A 24813-nucleotide genomic window follows, 5' to 3' on the forward strand; every position below is an offset into this window, starting at 1 on the left:
GTTATTTCCTCAAATCCTTATTTTGCCTCTCATTTCTATTTGTCCTCAACTCAACATTCTTATTCCCCTCTTCTCCGGCACATTCTTTACTTCTGGTCTGTCATCTCTCCTTTCCAAACACATACCTACAATTTCCATCTTGTTTCTTTTCCTGTCTCTCTCTCTAAAGGCCCTCATTCTTTGAGCTTTCTCCAACATCATTTTGAAACAGACCAGCTGCAAAAATAACTGAATTTTGTGTTAGACTCATTTGTCATTGGCAAAGCTAACCCTATACAAAACCCTGTTCAGCCAAACCTGGATTCCTTTGGTTTACTAAGGAGGTTTTTTTTGGTTAAGCTAGTTATGAATCCTTTTGGGTACCAGACCAACATCAAAAACACAACATATTCTAGTGAATAGCTATGCTGGTCTTTTTAACAGGGAATGTCTCACAAAATGCACAAATGATTCCTTCAGACACATAAATAAATCATACCTTTAATGTTTTGTTGATCAGTTTTGCCCGACAGCTTTGCAGTTAAGGTTGTAGTTTCTCTTGTCTTATTGGTTGTACTGGTCACTGTTCCTGTAGTTCCTGTCCCCGTTGACTGGTCGATGGGTATTGTTGTTGAAGTTGACTGTGCTGTGCTAACTGGTTGTGAATTGTTGTAAATAATGGTGTCCACTTCTGGTAATGGTGTCTTTAGTTGAAGATTGACTGTGCTTGTGCTAGCAGTGGTGGTTTTGCTGTACGATCGTAAAGTGGTGAACTGACTTTCTGGCTGGGTTGCAGTTGGAGTGGCTATCCCAAATCTACCTGATAAAATAATTAAAATATGAAAAAAGGTATAGTAACATGAAAATCAAAGATTTTGTCTTATGCTACATTCAAATCAGAACAACAAAACGAATTACAGTACATATGAGTTCCAACTTTGTTCTGACTTCGTACTAGGGTATCTAACATGCTTTTGTTTACATTATAGCCAGAGCTACTTGATAGACTGTCATTGTTCTTGAAGGTAACACTTTATTTTGATGGTCCCAAACAGATATTTAACTGACTATAAGTGACTTATCAACTGGCTTGCTATAGCTAGTAAACAGTTTCAACAAACATTCAATAGACTTTCAGTAGCCTGTATATAGATCTTTATTAATGACCTACTTACATTTATCAACTGACTTGCTATAGCTAGTAAACAGTGTTTCAACAAACATTCAGTAGACTTTAAGTAGCCTGTATATAGATCTCTATTAATGACCTACTTCCATTATTGTTGAGAACATCAGTTCATTAAAAGGTCATTTATAAAGATCTATATACAGGCTACTGAAAGTCTACTGAATGTTTGTTGAAACACTGTTTACTAGCTATAGCAAGTCAGTTGATAAATGTAAGTAGGTCATTAATAAAGATTTAATGTTTTCAAGATTTCAAGTTTGTTGAAACACTGTTTACTAGCTATAGCAAGCCAGTTGATAAGTCACTTATAGTCAGTTAAATATCTATTTGGGACCATCACAATAAAGTGTTACCTTCTTGAATATTTTGCATTAGCACATAGGAGTATGAATTTATGAATGTTGCCATAGAAACTATTTATTTTTGGGTCTAAAGATGATTTATATATGATGGAAAACACCCTGCACACCGGTGGGCCCCATCAACAATCAGCTCCATCAGCGATCAAGAGAAAGAGGTAGAAAAAGAGAAAGGCAACACACACACTCCACATATACACACACACAAACGACACAGCCGAGAAGGTGGTCACAACAGAATTATTGTAATTGTATCTTACCTATTTCCAATTGAGTCCCATTTGCATCCCAATGGTTAGTCCTGTTGGAAGTGGCCTGAAAGTCAGATCTGGATGCATTTTTTTCATTTGCTGGTGCAGGTACAAGCGGTCTGGTATGACGCGAAGGGTTAACTGTTGGATCTGTGTGTGCTGTGACCACACTAGCAAGCACACTGTAAGCATTCTGAACTTGTGGTCCATACTGTGCATTTTCTTTACCAGTTGATCTTACAGCATCTGTCGATGACCCTATGAAACCAATTTCTGCAGCTATCAACATGTCACCTGACCCTACTGTTGACCAATCAGTCTCCTTGAATTCAGTTTCTGGGTTGTCTTTCGTTGACTCGCTTCCTTGAAACAGTGAAAAGTCAGCACTATGATTGGCGATTGGCCATTCAGTTGAATGACTTTTGGGTTCTGTATTATTAGCAGCATCTTTCGGTAGCATGTCAGTGTGGATGGGTTGTCTTTTGACTCTGTTTTTGGGTGATACTAACAACTGAACTCTTGACTCAGTTTTTCTTGACAATGTATCTCCAGTTTTTATCCTTTCAACCCGTTCGTTTGGACTTCCACTTTGTTTAATGACATTTTTTCCATAGAAAATGTGTTTGGTATTTCCAATACCAAGAAATGGTCTGAACATTTCTAATGCAGCATTACCAGCAAATCCATGATAATTTTTTTTTACAGCCGCATCTGTCCGACTCTTTAAACTATAGGAAACTGATTTTGAGGGAACGGTTGGAGGAGAAAGAGAGTTTCCATGGACATGATTTGTGATTGGCTGAATCAAAGGCAGAAAGAGAAAAAATTGGAGTAGAGGGACCATAGTGACGTTCTGCCCTGTTGTGAAGCTGCTTATGGTTGTGTTTTGTAGCTGAGATCATACGCTTTCTTGTTCTTCTCATTTCATCTCCTGCAGAGATAAACAAATACATAAAACTGAAATTATAAGAGAGACATAAAACTGAAATTAAAACCAAAAACACTGTTGAAAACAAACCATTCCTATTGTCAGTCAGCGTTTGTACTGCAGAAGAAGTTAGTTCTGAGCTGGAAAATTGGCCCAGCACAATTCTCTTAACCTGTTGGTCACCAAGTTTACAGTTCAACATGATCACATGAGAAGTTGGCATAATGTTTCTGAGAGTTCCTGCATCCTAGGATTGGCCACTGTAGAGCCGAGGAGGGTGGGGCCGGGCTGGAATGACGCACGCCCGGTCCCCAATCAGCCTGATGGGGCGCGAGGGATAAAGGGGGCTGGGGACGACAGTTCGAGAGAGAGAGAATTACAGGCAGCTGTACTGTGTGTTTATAGTTGTGTGTTTTGTTTAAGTTGTTTATTAAATTATTATTTATATTCTTAAGCCGGTTCTCGCCTCCTCCTTTCCACTGAACCCCCTTACAGCCACATTATTCTGACCCACCAACATGTTCTATCTCCTATCAAGCATTTTTGCATCAGCTCCAGTGTTTTTACCTTCCCCTGTGTCATGCTCCAGATGCACGTTGCATTAGCAGCGTTGGAGACCCGGGTTTCCGATTCCGCGATAAAAACCAGGAAGCAACAACATCCACATAATCAGTGACGAGCACGATTCTGAGGTTGTATTTTTACCTCCAAGATAAAAATTTTACTCCCCTGATGGTTAGGAGTATTTTTGACATTTGGGAAGAGGAGTACAGTTTATAAAACATGCATTCCTCTTCACTGTATTACATCCTGTACAACTGAAAACAACTAGCTTCACAACATGCTTTTGGCGCCCCTGCGTAGATAATACACCCGGAAAATGGAGCTCATGTGTGCCCATCAGCCTAACAACACTTACTGCTTTGGCCACTCTCACAGAATGATTTTAGCTAAAGAAAAGGAAACCTACTGATTCCAATTTCAATGTGAAATCAGTCTGTACTGTCATACTAGCTTGTTATTTCTTCAGTTAATTTCTGAAGAGTCAGAAATTTATATCAGTCCACTGTTTAGCTTCATGTCTACAATGCTGGACCTATACAAAGTGCTTGGGATCACATTCACAGTCTTATGGATTATCAGTCACAGCTCGGCGCTTGAACCAGAGGCTAGCGGCTACAGACCACGTACCAATAGCTGGGAGGATCTTCTACAAAGCAGTTATATTTCCATTAGAGATCCGACCGAGGAAAAGTGGTAGTCGAGGAGGTGTACGAACCAGATTGAGAAAGTGTCCCTCCAGACCCCCTCTTCCCTCCATTATACTGGCAATTGTCCGCTTCCTCTGGAATAAAATGGATGTATTGCATGCCAAGTGCCTAGTGGAGAGGGCCTTCAAAGATGCCTGTGTCATCACCCTGACTGAAACCTGGCACGACGAGGACGTCCCAGACTCTGAGGTCAGTCTTGAACATTTTTCTATCATAAGGGCTGATAGGACTAGCCAGTCGGGCAAGGAGAGGGGCAGTGGGGTCTGCATCTACATTAACAACAGGTGGTGTAATAACATCAAAACCCACAGCAGAGTCTGTATACCAGACGTGGAGATACTGACCCTGTTTCTGCGTACCTTCTACCTCCCGAGGGAATTCCCCACTGTGATAATCAGCTGTGTTTACATCCCACCCAATGTGAACACCAAGTTAGCAGTGGAGCTAGTAGCCGAGTGCACTAATTCCATGCTGGCTAAATATCCCGAAGCTCCGGCATTTATTCTAGGTGATTTCAACAACTGCAGACTTGATGATGTTCTGCCCTCTTTCTATCAGTATGTGGACATCCCCACAAGGAAAGAGAACACCCTGGAATTATGTCACGGTAATGTCAGCAGTCAGCGCTCTGGCTCATCTTCCACTCAGCTTCTCTGATTACAGTGTTGTTTTCCTACTTCCATACTATAAACCAGAATCGAAAAGCATCAAACCGAAAACCAACTGCACCACCCAGTGGTCGGAGGACGCCATCACACGGCTACATGCTCACTGGCATGCACTAATTGGGACATCTTCCAAAGTGATCTGGATGAGAGAGTTTCACTAATCACTGACTATATCAAGTTCTGCATTAACACCACCATTCCCACAAGGACTTTTATAAAATACCCAAACTCCAAACCTTGGATCACCTTAAATAAAGTCTGAAAGAGAAGCACAAGGCATTCCGGTGTAAGGACTGGGCTTCCCTTAAAACACTCAATAAACATATTAAATATACAAGAACAAACTGGAATGGGAGTTTAGCAACATGAACATGAAACAAGCCTTCAATAAAGTAAAAATACTCACTGGTCATGAATCAAGACAAGATCACTCCTCAACAGCAGACCTAACCACCTTGGTAACTCCCTGAACAGTTATTTTACATGGTTTGACACCCACAAACACAACTACTCTGTTGCCTGTGAAGATCTGCTGAGATCCCTCCCCTTTCAAGAACTCACACACCCTCCCTTCACACTGGAGGATGTCCGACAGCAGCTGGGCAGGTGTAAACCTGGAAAGGCACCAGGACCAGATGGCATTCCAGCGAGGGTGCTCAAGCTCTGTGCTATGGAGCTCTCTCCCATTTTTTACTCCATCTTCTGGGAATCATACAGGACTGCCTCAATACCTACACTCTGGAAAATATCTATCATTATACCAGTACCTAAGAACCCTCGTTAATCGGGACCCAACAACATCTGACCAGTTACACTAACACCAATAATCATGAAATGCATGGAGACCACAGCTGGACCCGCATCAGTTTGCCTACAGAGCCAAACAAGGAACAGAAGATGCTGTGGCAGGCCTCCTCAACTACCCCCTTCAACATCTGGAATCACCAGGCAACATCGCATCTTTGTTGATTTCAGTTCCACATTTAATACAATACAATGCCACCTGTTGATTAAGAAACTCCACCACCTCAACGTTCCTCCACTTCTCATCCACTGGATACACAATTTCCTCAGCAACAGACCACAGGCTGTAAAAGTGGGCACTGTAACATCATCAACCATCATGCCCCTCAGGGCTGTCCTCAGTCCCTTTCTGTAAACCTTTACACAAATGATTGCATTAGTCAGTCACCCGTCACCACATACAACAAATACTCTGATGACACTGCCATACTGGGACTACTCAATGACAAGAACTCTGTTACAGCCTACCAACAATCAATCTCTCACTTCACAAAGTGGTGCTCTGACAACTACCTCCAGTTGAATGCGGATAAAACAAAAAAAACTGGTCATTCACACATCAAACACATCCCACTCTGGACTGAACTACACCATTATCCACGGACAGCGCTGAACAGATCAGCAATTTCAAATATCTTGGACTCATCATAGATAATAAACTAAGTTTCGATGAACATATCACTGCCATCCAAAAGCGTTCACAGCAAAGACTTTACATAATACACAAACTCAGAGCTCTGTCTGTTGCTCCCCACCTTCTGCTGCTGCTGCTGCTTTATAAAAGCATAATTCAATCCATCTTGTTGCACCGCTCTCCTTGATTCTTCACAATGTTAACCATTTCCAACAAAAACAAACTCACTAAGATAAAACATATTGCCTCCAAAATCATCAGCCTATCTACTCCCAGCCTTTCAGATATGAATGACAGAGCCACCGCACGTCTTGCAAAAGTAATAGCAAAAGATACTGATCACCCCCTGAATAATTTTTTTTATGCTGCTACCCTCCGGTTGCAGATACAGGACTTTAAGATGGAAACGAGCTCGCTTTGGCAAAAGTTTTGTCCCATCAGCCATTGCTGCTCTGAACAAATTGACTCGATAGCACTGATAATTTGTATGCATGTACATGGGTTGGGGCAGGGGAATTTATGTTATATTTCATATGATGTAATGTGGGTATCTGTATGTTTTGTGTTTGTGGAGCAGACTGGTGAAAACAAATTTCCCTCTGGGACAATAAAGACTATCTATCTATCCATCCATCCATCCATCCATAACTCGTTACCTGTATCTGTTTCTACTCTTTTAACACACTTTATGTTTTCAGAAGTATGAAAAGTGTTTTAACTTTATTTATCATCCTAAACTATGCACATTGATTCTTGTCTCACACTTTGTTGCACATGTCATCTGACATTTCAGAAATTGCATAATTTTATTGATGCAATGCCTAAAATAATTGTACCAAGTAATTATTTACTGATAATATAGTAAACCACACCAGAGAATGTCATAAGCACACCAAAGGCACATTCAACAAAGACCATCAACAATTACACTCCCTTCCAGCTTGCATAGCTTTTCCTCGATGCACCTAGATACAGGATATCTGTGACCTGCACAATGTTGCACAGTTTAAAAAAATTTTTTTCAAAAGATTATATGTAAGGAATAATTGATGACAGACTGTTGAATTATTGAAAAATAATGCACACATTATTTCTCCAAAATTCAACGGCCTGTAGTCAATTATTACGCTTATACCACGGTGACCAAACCTTCAGACATCGTTCAGGGTTTCATCTCAAGAATTTTGGGGGGGGGGGTTTTCGTCCCTAAAATGCTCTTGGGAGTGGAACTACTTTCTTCCTCCATGGATTCAATGTCTTGCATTCATACAGCCCAAGCCTCCGCTGCTAATTAGAAAATGTCACTTTAGAACTAGCAACAGAGGCTTGCGCTGATTTACTGGAGTACTTACAGTAACAAGGTGGTGTGTGTGTGTGTGTGTGTGTGTGTGATAGTAAAACCTGAGATCACCTACCTTGTGGGGCCCAGCCAGCGATCCCCACAAGGGAAATGGCTTATTTTTTTTGTAATTAACATTTTGATTGATTCATATGTATATGACAGTGGAAAAAACTCAACACATATATAAAGAATCAACATTTTACATTTAAACCCTACTAATACAATCCCACCCTGACCCCTAACGAACACCCCTGTGGTCCCACATAACACACACAATCCAAAGAAATTAAAAAATAAATATATATATATATATATATATATATATATATATATATATACACACATACATAAAATAAAATATATATATATATATATATATATATATACACAAATAAATAAATAAAATAATAATAAACATACATGATTAAACTAAACTACACTCTCTAAATCCCCTCTCCGAGAGTCCCCTAAAAAAACTAAATATTTGCCCCATTTTTTTAGCAAATAAGTCCCTAAACCCCAGCCTTCTACTTACCGCCTCTTCAAATGCAGCTACCCTCCCCATTTCCACACACCACTCCGAAAAAGAGGGTGCTCCACTTGACTTCCATCCCCTTAAAATTACTTGCCTGCCGATCATGAAACTGGTCATAACCCAATTATTTATATGATTATCCCCTAAATGCATGACCGCCCCATCACCCAAAATACAGAGTCTGGGACAAAGCAAAACCTGAGTGTTCAAAACGTCACACAAATACCTCTGAACCCTCAACCAAAACTCCTGGATCTTAACACACCCCCAAAAGACATGGGTAGTGTCTCCAACTTCTGACTGGCATCGCCAGCAAGTGGGTGTGTCTTTAAGACCAAGCCTATATAATCTAGAGGGGGTCCAATAAAATCTATGTAAAATCTTAAATTGCATAAGGCGAACCCTTGCATCTCTAGATACAGACTTGACATTTTTAAGAATCTTAGTCCACACTCCATCCTCCAATACCAAATTCAAATCTTTTTCCCATACTCTCTTGAGAGATGTCAAGGCTCCATCCCCCAGACTCTGAATTAGTAGGGAGTAATACACTGATGCTTCATGGCCTTTTCCAAAAGCAGCAATCACCTCTCCCAAAGCACCTGCCGCTTTAGGGGGGTGCGTGCCACTCCCAAAAATAGTGCAGAGTAGGTGGTGAAGCTGGAAATACTTATAAAACTGAGATCTGGGAATGCCAAAATGTTGAACCAAATTTTCAAAAGGTCTCAATACTCCACCCTCATATAGGTCACCAAGTGCATTAACCCCCCTCACAATCCAATCTGAACAACAAAAAGGGGACTTATTAATACATAGTTTAGGGTTCAGCCATATGTTCGAGGCTGTGTTTAAATAAATATCCGAATTAAACACTCTGGACACTTTTGTCCATATCGAGTGCAAATGCAAAATAACAGCAACTGGCTAGTTTGATCGAAAGGCTTTGCAGTTGTGAGATAGGGGCAAGAACTTCCTTTTCAATACAAAACCAGGGAGGGGCTCTCTCAGGTGGAAGCGACCAATGAGCCAAATGTCTAAGACCGAACGCATAATGATAAAACAAAATCTTGGGTAGGCCTAGCCCACCTTTGTCAATTGGCCTATGTAACTTATTCAAATTTAACCTGGGGCGCTTACCATTCCAAATAAAGGACTTCGCTATGCTATCAAATTGCTTGAAATAAGAGAGGGGGACATCTACAGGGAGAGACTGAAGCAGGTAGTTGAATTTTGGAATACAATTCATTTTAATAACATTAACCTTCCCAATCATCGATAAATGTAATGAAGCCCACCTGCCCACATCGCTCGAAAACCTTTTAATTAAAGGGTCAAAATGAACTCTAACTAAATCAGACAAATTTGCTGTGAATAAAATCCCCAAATACTTAATGCCCTGTTTGGGCCACTGGAAGGCGCCTGGCTGGAAAGCCGTTTCTGGGCAGTATGCTGTCAGCGCCAAAGCTTCGGATTTAGACCAACTGACTTTGTATCCTGAGAACTTGGAAAAGGAATTAATAATTCTGTGGAGGCAAGGCATAGATCTAGTAGGTTCAGAGACAAATAATAAAATATAATCTGCGTAAAGCACCTCCTGCTGTCACCCCTGGAAAATCATCCTCCTTTCTTTTCGCAGCTGCTAATGGTTCCAGGGCAAGACAGAACAATAATGGAGAAAGTGGGCAACCCTGTCAAGTGCCCCTATTCAGAGTAAAATAATCTGAAATTAATCCATTTGTTTGTACCGCTGCTACAGGGTGTTTATAAAGTAACTTAATCCAACCAATAAATGTTCTCCCGGACCCATACATTTCCAAAATCTTAAAAAGATAATCCCATTCTACCATATCAAACGCCTTTTCGGCGTCAAGTGAAATGGCAGTGACCGGAGATTGTTCATTCGCCACTGACCACATGATATTGATGAGACGCCTAATGTTATCGGAAGAGCTGCGGCCCAGAATAAACCCCACCTGATCTATATGTATAAGAGATGTCATAACTTTACTTAATCGGTTAGCCAAAATTTTTGACAATATTTTTACATCTAGTTGGATCAGGGAAATTGGACGGTAACTTTTACACTCGCTTGGATCTTTGTCCGTTTTAAGAATCAGACTGATCAGGGCTTGTGTCATGGTAGGAGGAAGTTTTCCCTTCTTTAATGATTCAGTATAATAAACTTCTAACAAAAGTGGAGCCAGTTCTGTAGCATAGGATCTAAAAAATTCTGCGGCAAAACCATCTGGCCCCGGAGCCTTGCCAGTAGGTAGGGACTTAATTACCTCGTCAAGCTCCTCCAAGGTTATCTCAGAATCAAGAGAGGTTTTTGCTCAATCGTCAGTTTAGGAAGATCTAATGGTTCCACAAAGTTTCTAATATCTTCATCAGTAGACGAAGGCATGGAACTATAAAGATCAATATAGAATTATTTAAAGGCATTATTAATATCAATGGCTGAGGTAAATATTTCACCACCAGCAGATTTCACTGAGGAAATAGTAGAAAAAGACTCTCTCTGCTTTATATATCTAGCCAAAAGCTTCCTGCTTTGTCACCCAACTCAAAGTATGACTGTCTTGCCCTGAATAACCAAAACTCCACTTTCCACAACAAAATAGTATTATATCTATATTTAAATCGGGTCAATTCTCTGAGGCCATCAGCTGACATACGGCGCTTCAGCTCTGCCTCGGCACTTTTAATATTTCCTTCCAACTCCACAAATTCTCGTGCTTTGGATTTTTTGATGAATAAGGCATACTGTATTATCCGGCACCTAAAGGCGGTTCGCCTTTAAGTGCCTCCCAAGCCACGCCCACAAAGGATACTGAGGACCAGTTGGTCTCCATATAAACATTGATTTCAGCCTTTAACATTTGTTGGAAATCAGGATTTTGCAGAAGGGATACATTAAGGCGCCAACTATATGATTTTTTTTTCTCTATATGTGGCATCACCTCTAAACTCACCAGGGTGTGATCTGAGACTAAAATGTTTCCAACTGAGCAATCAACAACAAATGAAATTAGGGATTTGGATATAAAAAAAAAAAATCTATTCTAGAATAAATCTTATGGACTGATGAAAAAAATGTATAGTCCCTACCGGATGGGTTCAAAAGTCTCCAAATATCCGAAAGTCCAAGATTTTTACACATCCTGTGAAGCGTCAGTGTTGCTCTAGGGGGTTTACACACTTTTGCTTCACTATGATCAAGGACTGAATTCATCAAAAGATTAAAGTCTCCTCCCAATATTATATCATGAGGGGTGCCAGCGGCTTGCAACATCCCTTCAAGATCTATAAAAAAGCCCTGATCATCAGCATTAGGTGCGTAAATATTAGCCAAAATCAGACTTTGCCCTTGAATTTCAGCTAAAACAATAATTACTTTTCCTTATTTATCTTTAGTCTGTTTGAGACATTTGAATTGTAGATGTTTATTTACCAATATAATGACTCCCTTGCTCTTACTTGAGCCAGCACTAAAGAAAACATGTCCACCCCATATCTTCCCAAATTTTTCAGCTTCCTGCAGGGAGAGATGTGTTTCTTGAAGAAACACTATATCATATTTCTTACATTTAAGAAAAGAAATAACCTTCCTTCTTTTTACGGGGTGCCCCAACCCATTCACATTCCATGTGGAGAGAGATAGTACACTCATATTAACAACTGGCATATTGATATAATAAAAAAAAAAATAATTGTGTGTGAAAAACAAAATTATACAGACCACATTCCCCATTAGTGAAACATTCAACCCCCGAACATCCCCCAGAACAAAACAAACAGAAAAAAGAAAAACGTGCGCATTAACCCCGCGCACGAAAACCTAAAATGTCGCCCAGCTTCCTCAAGAGTAAGTACAGCGAGTCAGACCCACTCACATGAGAAACATCCAATGGTTTACACAGACATTGATTCTATAAAAGATATTGCCTGATTTGGACATGTGAATACTTTGCGACCAACCTTCGTTTCTATTCTCAGTTTGGCTGGAAACATCAGAGCGAACGAGATCTTTTTCTGATGTAAGAGTTTCTTACATTCCTTGAACCGATCGCGTTTCTCTCTTGTCCGGGAACAAGAAAACATTATGGTTCTTCCAAGAAAGCTTCCCTTTGCTCCTCGCCTGGTGCAACACAAGATCTTTATCGGATGATCTCAGAAATCTGGCCAGAATCGGTCGGGGCCTGTCTCCCTCAGCAGATCTACGAGCAGGGACTCTGTGAGCTCGCTCGATTTCCATCTTGTGGCCTGTTATGTCGAGCAGACTCAGGAAAAACTCGTCTAGGAATTTCACCATATCTCTGCCCTCCTCATGCTCAGGACTTCCAACAATCGAACATTATTCTTGCGGCTTCCATTCTCAAGAGCTTTTCAAGGAGATGTTCCAAATCAACTTTGGTCGCGGGTGGATTAGCCTCCCTCTCCAAAGATTCCAGAATATCGATTCGTTTTTCAACATCAGTCACTCTTGTACCTAACTCAGAGAATTGTATTTCCATCGCCATAATCGATCGACGTATTACAGCGAGATACTCCCAAGTCAGCAAGAATCTTCGTCAACATCACCGACATGTTGGACAGTTGACGCTGGATTCCTTCTCCTGCCGCGCCATCCAAATCGAGTCCCTGGACTGTAGGCCTGTCGGGGCTTTCATCCTGAACATGTAAGTGTCTTTTAATATCTCCAGAGCCTGAGGATTTTGACTTCTTTGCCATGTTTTGCAACAAAGGGCAAATGTGTAACTGGGTGTATCAAATTTCACCAGATTATAACATGAGAATAATCAAAAATTCAGCAAAGTGTGCAGAGCTCGTCGCTTACACGTCTGCTCCTTGCATGGCATCACCCCTTAATCCATTATTACACATACTAAACTATGTTTTTGGAAAATCTAAAAATGTAAATAGGTTTCTGTGAGGGTTAGGTTTAGGGGTAGGGGTAGGGTTAGGGGATAGAAATTATCATTAGATCTGTATAAAATAAGAAAAATGCATGGAAGTCTATGGAGAGTCCCCACAATGATATAAAAACAAGTTTGTGTGTGTGTGTGTGTGTGTGTGTGTGTGTGTTTGTGTGTGAGCGAGAGATAGAGAAAGAGACAAAGAGAGAAACTGAGAGAGATCGCATGTGGGAATTATCTCCGGCTTTTGTCAGCAGTAAAATTGCTTAAATTGTCAAGATGTAATTTTAAGTAGACTTCTCAGCAGCAGTGAGTGTAGCCATTTTTGTTGCTTAACAACTGTTTACAACTCCACTGAGTCGCAGGGGTGCACTGGCATGAAGGCTATGTTTGTTGCTCACGTGTGAGAGTGTGTCCGTGTGTAAGAGCAAAAGAGAAGGAGAGGGGTAGCGCAAGTGTGCTTTCCACAGTTTTGCGGGACCTGGGTAGCTCAGCGAGTATTGACACTGACTACCACCTCTGGAGTTGCGAGTTTGAATCCAGGGTGTGCTGAGTGACTCCAGCTAGGTCTCCTGAGCAACCAAATTGGCCCAGTTGCTAGGGAGGATAGAGTCACACGGGGTAACCTCCTCGTGGTTGCGATTAGTGGTTCTCGCTCTTAATGGGAAGCATGGTAATTTGTGCGTGGATTGCGGAGAGTAGCATGAGCCTCCACATGCGGGGTCTCTGCTGTGTCATGCACAACGAGCCACATGATAAGATGCGCAGATTGACTGTCTCAGAAGCGGAGGCAACTGAGACTTGTCCTCCGCCACCCGGATTGAGGTGAGTAAATGTGCCACCACGAGGACCTAGTAAGTAGTGGGAATTAGGCATTCCAAATTGGGAGAAAAGGGGATAAAAAATAAATAAAAATTTGTTTTGGATAATATAGAAACTATTGTATTGATCAAGTTGTAGGGGGTGCATTTACATCAAGGCTCTGTTTATTGGTCGTGACTCAATGTGTGCATATATATGTGTGTGAGTGTGGGTAAGATCGCAAGGGCACTTTTCAACTGAAATTGAAATATTTTTAGGAAATTATAGACATTATTTGTCATTCATATCCGATGTACTTAGCCAGTGTCTTTGTTTTAATTGATTATTTTGCCGTGGTCGCCTGTTCTGCTTTTATATTATATTATATTATATTATAGTATATTATATTATATTTAGGGCTGTGAATTTTTAACTAATTAATCACATTTTTCTGTGATTAATCATGATTAAATTATGGTACACAATACATTACAACAAACATAAAAAAATCATCATAAATATATTTACTTTATAACTTGCAAGAAATTGATTAGACATTATTTATTTTAATTATTTAAATATGTATATTATGTTATTATGTATATATGTTATAACATACTTTTTTTGGATACAGTTAATTAGACACATTTTTACAGGTATTAATCTTTAACACAAGTATATTTACTATAAATGCTATAAAATCGGTGGAAATGCTGTCATTTAAATTTGGGCAAAATCTTCTGCTGTTTTACAGTGGTCTTTTTTTTAATAATAGGATCAGATAGGCAGATTCAATTAATTTCATACTTTAATGGCAAGGGAAACTTAGATGTACATTTCCAATGCATTATTAGACACTATACATACAGATACATATTGAATGCTGGGGTTTATTTTGCTGATTCAAAATCTCAAAACTATTATTTCCTCTGGCTGCCGTTCAGTCTCTCTACAAGTATACTTGGTTGTAACTTGCTGAATGGCCAGATCTTTCAGTCTCTATTGCGCAAACGCTGGGTCTCATTAGGGTGGTTTTGCTTTTGAAACTGGTTCAGATGAAAGTAAGTGAGTGTTTTCGGCCAGTGCGAAGAGATACAGTAGCTTGCTCGTGAAGTCTTCATTCTCCATACAATAAATTCGCACCCATATATATTTGGGACATGCGTTACGCATAATGAATAAGCCTGCACTGCTCCACACAATCAGTTTCTGTGCTAGGATGTGCAGAGTTGAGGCAAATGTGTACCTCCTGAACATTTACAGTATATAAGCCAATGTTAGCCTCAGAAAGTTGGGAAAAACATTGGGGAAATTATCACCCATTGTACAAAATTGACAGTGCTTGGGTTTGTTCCTGGCAGGCAGCAGATGCCCTAACCCTGCCCTCACCCTAATCTAAGCATCTAATCGAAGCCTGTAAAACTGAGTAGCCTGCCAGGCACAACTTGGGACACCTTTCTCCATAAAGATCGCATGAAGTTTCAGGAAGTAAAAAAACGGATACTTCATTAATTGCGTTAAAGAAAAATTTGCGTTAAAAAATATTAATCGCAGAAATTATCGCGTTAAATTTTCCAGCCCTAATTATATTTGTTCAGTCTGTATATTTTTAATAGTAAAATATTAATCACAGATTTTGAAAGTGCTGAAATTTGTCAAAATGCATTTATTTCCTTCTTAGGAAAAAAAAACAATTACAATAATGCTTTATTAAAAATTTCCAAGCAAAGCCTTCCACAGTATAAAAATAGAAAAGCACTAAAATAATTCAAGTAACATTTAACTTTTCCCAAAGTCCAAGTGGGAGGTTGATTAATAAAATAACTAGTCCCCATAGGTTGTGTATTCATTGCAATGCGCATTAAACCTCTTAAACTCTCATCCTCCACAATATTAATATTCCAGCAGACTGTGTCTATCCACTTTGCTATAACAATTGCCATTGTCAAGGGCTGCTTTAAACTCCACATGAAAAGTGTTGCAGAGACTCTTGTTCTGCTTTTAGCACTTGCACTGCCCATGTAATGATACTTCATCCGGTAATCATTAGCTGATGCTTCGAAAGATCAGCGGTCATGGGCTCAAACTGAAATTATGCGAACTTTGAGCCGAGTGTCGACAGACCCTCCACAGGAAAAATTAGCCAGCTGCAGTGAACCCTCATCAGTGTCATGTATCATGTTTTTCCGTTTTGGTGATTTAAGACTTGACGTGCCTCTGTGGTAATTTATTTGTGCTCTACAGAGGCTGAAGAGTACTTGATTTCCATCACAAATCCCATATGGGCTTGTTTTGTACAACAAATAGCTTTAAGAGGTCCTTTCTCCAACACTTCATCATTGACAAAGAATTGCTGTGTGTGTTATGGTGTGTGTCAGTGTAATAACCCCGGACAGACTGCAATGGTTCCGCCCTATTCCAACCAGTGTTCAGAACAAACTATCAAATTGTTAAATGCATTAACGAGTTAATTTTGAGAGCTCTAATTATATTATATACAATTATACCACGGGTCTGTTGAATGGTTGAATTTGATTGGCTGACAGACGCTCCAAGGTGTGCAGTTATTTTCCAGTAATTAAGTAGTTCCAGGTCTTGATCGCATAACAGTTCCATATCAGTTTGCCAAATTATTTCAGTTATTTCAAAAGCCGTACAGGCTACCACAGCAAAATAACCAATTAATACAAGAAAATGGCTAAGTACATCGGATAAGAATGACAAACAATGTCTATAATATCCTAAATGTATTTCAATTTCAGTTGAAATGTGCTCTCGTGCTCCCTCTCTCTCTCTTTCAAATCGTCTCATCCACACTCACACATGCTGACACTGACACATACATACACACACACACATGCACGTGTACACACACACAGACGTAAACACACCCCCGTGACTTGATGAATACAACAGTTTCTACAGTATATTATCTTAAATATCTGTGGAAGCACCCTCACGTTCCCCATCCCCCTCTCTTTCGCTATCACACACACTCCCACACACATGGACACACATCCATATACACTTTATGCACACACTTATTTGTAAGCCAAAAACAGAGTTTCAGTGGGGTTGAAAACATTTGTTAAGGTTTACAACGGAAAAGCTACATACAAAAATGGCAACACTCACTGCTGCTGAGAAGTGTGCTTAAACTTACATCTTGGCGATTTTGAAGCGATGTTACTTCTGACGAGAGCAGCAACAAATAAAGATAATCCCACGCGCAATCTCTCTCAGTTTCTGAGATTCTCTCTTTCGATCACTCAAACACAAACTCACAAATGCACACACACATGCACAAATGCACTACCTTGTTACTCCAGTAAGTGCTCCAGTAAAGCAGCGCAAGACTCGCAATCCTCCATTGCTAGTTCTAAAGTAACGTTGTCGAACTAGCAACAAGGTCTTGGGCTGTATCAAAACAACACGCTGAATCCATGGCAGAAGAAAGTAGTTCTACTCGCAAGAGTGTTTTGGGGACGAAAAACAGTAAATGTCTTGAGATAAAACCCTGAACGATGTCTTAAGGTTTGGTAACCATGGTAGAAGTGGAATAATTGACTCTGGCCAGTTTAATTATTGAAAAACAATGCACAACCGAGGTGTCTGCTGCGCTGAGCATTATCGGGTGAGCATTATTTTTCAATAATTCAACTGGCTGGAGTCAATTATTCCTTACTCCTTCTAGTACAAGGATGGCACTTAATGAATTTACTTAATAAAATAGCACATTTTAAAGAAGATTTTTGTCCTTAATATTGTAGCTTATTAACCAATTTATCAAATCACTATTATGTTATGAATATAGTCATGGCTGAAGTGGTTGCAGACTTCATCACACCTTGACTTGCAATGAAATTGCAATGACATGTCATTCTTTTGAGACAGACATTGTGAATATTCAAAGACAATCAGCCAAACAACTGAAGTCGGGACATCCTGTGTTGTTTTTGTTTTTTATTTTCAGGGCACCAAGTCTTATCTTGTGTAACCGGAACTTCTAGTAAAGTCTGTATGATATTCTGGTCTCTTGAATTGGCTCGGGATCCTTCTCCATTGTAAGTCTTTGGAAGTTTTGTTTGCAATCAGTTGGAAATTATACAGCTATAATCCATTACATATTTGCATTCAATGCAAAACGTCATGGTTACTGGTGTAACCTCCGTTCCCTGATGGAGGGAACGAGACGTTGGTGTCGATGTAGTGACACTAAAGGTCACTCTTGGGAGCCCGAGACACCTCTGGTCTTTGATAAAAGGCCAATGAAAATTGGCGAGTGGTATTTGCATGCCACTCCCCCGAACATACGGGTATAAAAGGAGCTGGTATGCAACCACTCATTCAGGTTTTACGCTGAGGAGCCGATATAAGTTCCGGCCATTTCAGCGGGTAGTTCAGCGTTGTGGCAGGAGGGACCAACGTCTCGTTCCCTCCATCAGGGAACGGAGGTTACACCAGTAACCATGACGTTCCCTATCTGTCACTCACTCGACGTTGGTGTCGATGTAGTGACACTAGGGGTCCCTATACAAAACGCCACAAGGCTGAACTGTGTTACGTGAACTGGCGGTGTGTGGTGGGCAGACTTGCTGTGTGCCTCATAGCCAGCGCACCAGGTCGACACGTAACCTCCCCCAACACAGTTATGAGTGTCAAACGGCCCTTTTTGGGGACAAGTCGACTACCCAGAGATAGAGACAGGCTTAACGCAGTCGTGGCCTCTTTCCCTTCTCTTTTTCCACTCCCTAAAAAAGAAGGGGGATTATCTGACTGGGCCGCCAGGTCTAGTCGGGGGGTGTCCCTCCCAAGGGGAGGACACCGCGGAGACCACACCTCGCCCCAAGAGAGGGGGGGGGGTATTTAAGTGGAAGAATACATCACATGGTCTTTCCAACCATGTGGAGAGCCTTCAAGGTAGATCCTGTCCAATGGGGGAGGAGTTACTACAACATGGAGACTGAGGGGCTCTGCCCAAGGAAGACGCAGTTTGCCAGTAGGGAAACGAACTAGCGGAAGATATAGATCGCATGGGGTTAGCCTTACAGGGAACCGCCACATGCGGAGCACCTACCCCAGAACCGGGCTCTTAGCGCCTGTACTGGGCCGGCAGCGAGTCTCTCCGAAAACTCGACTGCCACAGGGCTCGGAGGAAGTCAACCAGGGAACAACTTTTGTGAACACTACTGGGAATTAACAGCGCACGTCTTCAGCTCAAAAGGAGGTGGAAGGCGCTATGTGCAAGCGATACACCCGGCCGGCTATCCCGGGATTATCCGCTTGTGTTGAGTGCCACTACCTGGGACGAAACCGGTTCCACCCGGAGGTTGTAGAACCTTGCAAAGGTGTTGGGTGTTGCCCAGCCCGCAGCTCTGCAATGTCTGTTAGAGAGGCACCTCTGGCCAGGGCCCAAGAAGCCGCTACACCACGGGTAGACGGGGCTCGTAGCCCTACCGGGGGCGGCATGTTTTGGGCGAGACATGCCATAGTTATGGCGTCAATGAGCCAGTGGGCGATCCTCTGCTTGGAGACAGCGCTTCCTTTCCGCTGTGCACCAAAGCAGACAAAGAGCTGCTCAGAGATTCTAAAGCTCTGCGTGCGATCCAAATAGATGCGTAAAGCGCGCACCGGACACAGCAACGACAGGGCTGGGTCTGCCTCCTCCTGGGGCAGCGCTTGCAGGTTCACCACCTGGTCCCTAAAAGGAGTGGTGGGAACCTTGGGCACATAGCCCGGTCGGGGGTCTCAGGATCACGTGAGAATAGCCCGGACCGAACTCCAGGCACGTTTCGCTGACAGAGAACGCTTGCAGGTCACCTACCCTCTTGATGGAAGTGAGCGCAGTCAGGAGGGCAGTCTTCAAGGAGAGTGCCTTAAGCCCAGCTGAATGCAAAACTCAAAGGGGGCTCTCTGTAGACCCTGAAAAACTACAGAGGTCCGATGAGGGAACAAGGCGTGGCCTGGAGGGATTCAGCCTCCTGGTGCCTCTTAGGAACCTGATGATCAGATCATGCTTCCCTAAGGACTTACCGTCGACTGCGTCATGGTGTGCTGCTATGGCAGCAACGTACACCTTCAAGGTGGAAGGGGACAGCTTCCCTTCCAACCTCTCTTGCAGGAAGGAAAGCACTGATCTGACTGCACACCTCTGGGGGTCTTCCTGATGGGAAGAACACCACTTAGCGAACAGACACCACTTAAAGGCATACAGGCGCCTCGTAGAGGGAGCCCTAGCCTGAGTGAATGTTAGCTTAGGTCTTCCGCGTCCCGTCCAGGGGCCAGACATGGAGATTCCAGAGGTCTGGGTGCGGGTGCCGGATGGTGCCCCTTCCCTGAGAAAGAAGGGCCTTCCTCAGGGGAATTTGCCCGGGGGGAGCTGTCACGAGGAGCGTGAGGTCCGAGCACCACGTCTGGGCGGGCCAGTAGGGTGCTTACCAGGACGACCTTCTCCTCGTCCTCCCTGACCTTGCACAGGGTCTGTGCGAGCAGACTCACTGGGGAAAATGCATATTTGCGAATGCCAGGGGACCAGCTGTGTGCCAGCACGTCTATGCCGAGGAAGGCTTCGATGAGGGCGTACCAGAGCGGGCAGTGGGAGGATTCTTGGGAGGCGAACAGGTGCACCTGTGCCTGACTGAATCGACTCCAAATCAGCTGGACCACCTGAAGGTGGAGTCTCCACTCTCCCTTGAGGGTAACCTGTTGTTACGGCGCGTCCGCCGGAGTGTTGAGGTTGCCCGGGATGTGAGTGGCTTGCAGCGACTTGGTGCTGCTAACTCCGTTGGAGGAGACGGCAGGCGAGTTATGACATACAGCGGGAGCGCAGACCGCCTTGGTGGTTGACATATGCTACCGCTGCCGTGCTGTCTGTCCGAACTAGAACGTGCTTGCCCTGGATCAACGGCCGGAACCTCCGCAGGGCGAGCAGAATTGCCAGTAACTCGAGGCAGTTGATGTGCCAACGCAGCCGCGGACCCGTCTAGAGGCCGGCGGCTGTGTGCCCGTTGCCAGCAGCGCCCCAGCCCGTTTCGGAGGCGTCTGTCGTGACCACGACGCGCCTGGAGACCAGTTCTAGCGGAACACCTGCTCGTAGAAACGAGAGGTCGGTCCAAGGGCTGAAAAGACGGTGACAGACCGACGTAATGGCCACGCGGTGTGTCCCGTGGCGCCATGCCCGTCTCGGGACTCGAGTCTGGAGCCAGTGCTGAAGCGGCCTCATATGCATCAACCCGAGCGGGGTGGCCACCGCCGAGGATGCCATATGCCCCAGGAGCCTCTGAAAATGTTTCAGTGGAACTGCTGTTTTCTGTTTGAACGCCTTCAAACAGGCCAGCACCGACTGGGCGCGCTCGTTTGTAAGGTGTGCCGTCAAGGAGACTGAGTCCAACTCCAAACTGAGAAAAGAGATGCTCTGAACCGGGAGGAGCTTGTTCTTTTCCCAGCTGACCCGAAGCCCTAGTCGGCTGAGGTGTGAGAGCACCAGGTCCCTGTGTGCGCATAACCCGTCTCGAGAGTGAGCTAGGATTAGCCAGTCGTCGAGAAAGTTGAGAATGCCCACCTCCCTTAACGGGGCAAGGGCAGCCTCTGCGATCTTCGTAAAGATGCGAGGAGACAGGGACAGGCCGAAAGGGAGGACTTGTACCGATACGCCTGACCCTCGAACGCGAACCGCAGGAAGGGTCTGTGTCGAGGAAGGATCGAGACATGAAAGTACGCATCCTTCGGGTCTACCGCCGCGAACCAATCTTGATGCCGGATGCTCGCTAGAATGCGTCTTTGCGTCAGCATCTTGAACGGGAGTCTGTGTAAGGCCCGGTTCAGTACTCGCAGGTCCAAGATTGGCTGCAACCCACCGCCTTTTTTCGGTACAATGAAGTAGGGGCTGTAAAACCCCTTCTCATCTCGGCTGGAGGGACAGGTTCTATCGCGTCCTTCCGTAGGAGGGTAGCGATCTCCGCGCAAGGTAGCAGCGTTTCTGTCTTTCACCAAGGTGAAGTGGACACCGCTGGACCTGGGCGGATGTCCAGCGAAGTGAATCGTGCAGCCGAGTCGGACGGTCCGGACCAGCCCTCGTGATGGACTGGAAAGTGCAAGCCATGCGTCCGAGTTCCGCGCAAGGGGGACCAAAGGGATAACGTCATCGGATGTACCGGCGGGTGGGGCCTCGCGGCGGGGCGGAGCTTGAGGTGCCACACCACATCGTGGCCGTGCTGAGTCCGAGGACATCGAAGCACTTACCTGGCTCCTTGTGACCACCCCCAGAACAGCCTGGGACGGGTGAGGAAGAGGCCTGTCCTCATGACCCGTGGAGACTGTCACATCGGGGGCGGATTTGTGCCACAGCTGGGCGCTCAGGGCGGGAGACCGCCACTGGAGCGCCAACCTGCCAAATGGAGTGGTGGACGGTGGTCGTGATGCCAGCCGTACACACCGAATATGTGACCCAGGGAACAAGGAAACCACTCTTGCGGAGCTCTTGAGTACTGCAGCCACTTGGGCATGCAGCGCAATTAAATGCAAAAGGTAACAAAAAGATGAAGATCTGCTTACCAGCTCCAGAGCAGTGGGTTTCGTTGTCCCTGGGTCGCCCGTCTCAGGGGCACTTCGAAGACCTCCATGGGTTCTTCGGTGCCGGCTGTGAGACGGGTGGCGTCGGCTTCCTGCGGTGGGCTCCATGCCGGGGCCGGGCCGGAGGGGCGGGCTGCGGCGGAGCCGGTGCAGTCACCGCAGGGGGACGCCCTAGGCGATGAGTAGATGGGGTGCGGGATCTTGAGCCACGCCGGGGCAGGACAAGCCGGCTAGCATCCATCTACTGCTCTACCATCGAGAACTGCTGGGCAAAGTCCTCGACGGTGTCGCCGAATAGGCCCGCCTGGGAAATGGGGGCAGCAAGGAATCGTGTCCTGTCGGCCTCACCCATCTCGACCAGGTTGAGCCAAAGGTGGCGCTCCTGGACCACTAGTGTGGCCATCGTCCGCCCGAGAGACCGCGCCGTGACCTCCGTTGCTCGGAGAGCGAGGTCGGTCGCCGAGCGCAGTTCCTGCATCAATCCCGGGGCGGAACTACCCTCGTGCAGTTCCTTTAGCGCCTTGGCGGACTTGCAGGAGAGCCATGGCGTGCAGGGCGGAGGCGGCTTGTCCAGCAGTGCCATAGGCTTTGACCGTCAGAGACGACGTAAACCTACAGGCCTTGGACAGGGGCTTTGGGCACCCGCGCCAGGTGGCGGCGCTCTGCGGGCATAGGTGCACCACGAGCGCCTTTATCCACCGGGGTATTGCCGAATAACCCTTGGCCGCCCCACCATCGAGGGTAGTGAGAGCGGGGAAGCTGAAAAGATCGGGACCGGGCAGTAAAAGGTGCCTCCCGCGAACTTGTCAGCTCTTCACGACGAGCCCGCTCTCCAATGCTGCGCTCAAGAGCTCATCACTTTCGCGGGCTCCGAATAAGAGGTCGAACTCACCGTGAGACGAGCTGGCGGACTCACCCGGAAGCCCGATCGGGGCAGACGAGCGTGCTGGGGAATGAGAGGTCCGCGGGGGGATACCCGGCGGAGGCGGTCCCATTGGGGTCCCCAAATCACCCCCAGTGCTAGCCGCGCTGGCCTCAAACCCGTGGGTAAAAGGACCGAGGCGGGAGCCTCTGGGGTGGCTCGCTTCCTTACGAAGGCGAGCCGCGACCGCAACGTTGCCATGGACACATTCTCGCAATGAGAATGTGACCATCCACGAACGCTGTCTCCGCGTGAGCAGTGCCCAGACACGAAAGACAGTGATCGTGACCGTTAGAAGGCGAGAGATAACGAGCACAACCAGGAATAACACACAATCGGAAAAGCATCTTTAAAAAGACGCGTCTTTAAAAAGACGTTCCGTGTGTGCACTCTTTTAGAGAAATATATACTCTTTTAGAGGGGAAAAATGCTCTTTCAGAAAATATACTCTCTAGTTTTTCTGCCGAAGCGCCCAGGGGCGTTCTCTGCAGTGCACCAGTGCAGAGGAGGGAGAAGCCGCTGAAATGCGCCGTCAGATCCAGCAGGTGAATGAACAGTAGTATTCAGCTCAATGAGCATGACCGTTCGGCTCCGAAGAGAAAATCTGAATGAGTGGTTGCATACCAGCTCCTTTTATACCCGTATGTTCGGGGGAGTGGCATGCAAATACCACTCGCCAATTTTCATTGGCCTTTTATCAAAGACCAGAGGTGTCTCGGGCTCCCAAGAGTGACCCCTAGTGTCACTACATCGACACCAACGTCGAGTGAGTGACAGATAGGGAACATTACTTACTGATGGCTGCACAATTATCACATAACTTTCTTCCAATTTCGACAAAACCTCATCTATGCCAGACAGATAGAAAAAGAATTTGCAACAATAATGTTTAATACCTCACAGAAAATCAAATATATTTAAGTTTGGAAGCCAATAAAAACATGTGCATAGTCAATGATCACAATAGTAAGCGCTTTTACATGCGTGTTCACATACACAATTTTACACCGACTGCTGTATGCTTAATAAGCCATGTAAACACCTTAAACCATGTTCTTTTATCAGTATAAGGTAGTAAACTCTTTTAGCCAAAAAAATAGGTAACACTTTATAATAACTTTCATTAATAAATCATTTACAGACGTTATATAATGCTTAACAGATCATTAGTTAATGTATATTCAGATAGAAATATGAGATAATATGCTTGTAAGGTTTACTAATGTAAATTAACTAACATTAACTATCTTTTAAGCATTATGCAATTTAAGTTCAAATAATTTTAACTAATATTAAACCTTCATTCCTATATGGCTTTGCACTTTTTAACACCTATAAATGATTTTAACAAATGTTACATAATGATGAATATGTTGTATAGATATGAATGTTGATGACACGGAAAAAAGTCACACCCACAAGCATGTGTCACAGAAACCCAGACTCGATGAAGGTGTTGAACCCGAAGGCAGGTATTTATTGACACACAACACAAACAGTGAATACAGGTGAGTGGTGCCGATATGATGAACTGAAACCTGATAATGGTTCGTGTGGATGCAGGTAGTGATAATCCTTGGTGTGACAAACACACAGTGGAAGGTAGATGTAGGAGTGGAGGCTTGGAGAGATCGTTGGAGTTA

General features: G+C 44.2%; 1 protein-coding gene across 1 annotated transcript in view; it reads right to left on the reverse strand.

The window, feature by feature from the left end:
* LOC127424724 (proline-rich transmembrane protein 4) overlaps positions 1-24813 on the reverse strand; it is an 85853-nt gene that overhangs the window by 21638 nt on the left and 39402 nt on the right. Inside the window, exons 2-3 of the mRNA XM_051670142.1 lie at positions 1788-2709; positions 479-799 (exon numbers count right to left, since the gene is read on the reverse strand). Of these exons, the coding sequence (XP_051526102.1) occupies positions 479-799; positions 1788-2622 (1156 nt within the window). The 5' untranslated portion in view covers positions 2623-2709. The remainder of the gene's footprint in view (positions 1-478; positions 800-1787; positions 2710-24813) is intronic.

The sequence above is a fragment of the Myxocyprinus asiaticus genome, chromosome 33, assembly GCF_019703515.2.
Source record: "Myxocyprinus asiaticus isolate MX2 ecotype Aquarium Trade chromosome 33, UBuf_Myxa_2, whole genome shotgun sequence".
NCBI classification, from domain to species: Eukaryota; Metazoa; Chordata; class Actinopteri; order Cypriniformes; family Catostomidae; genus Myxocyprinus; species Myxocyprinus asiaticus.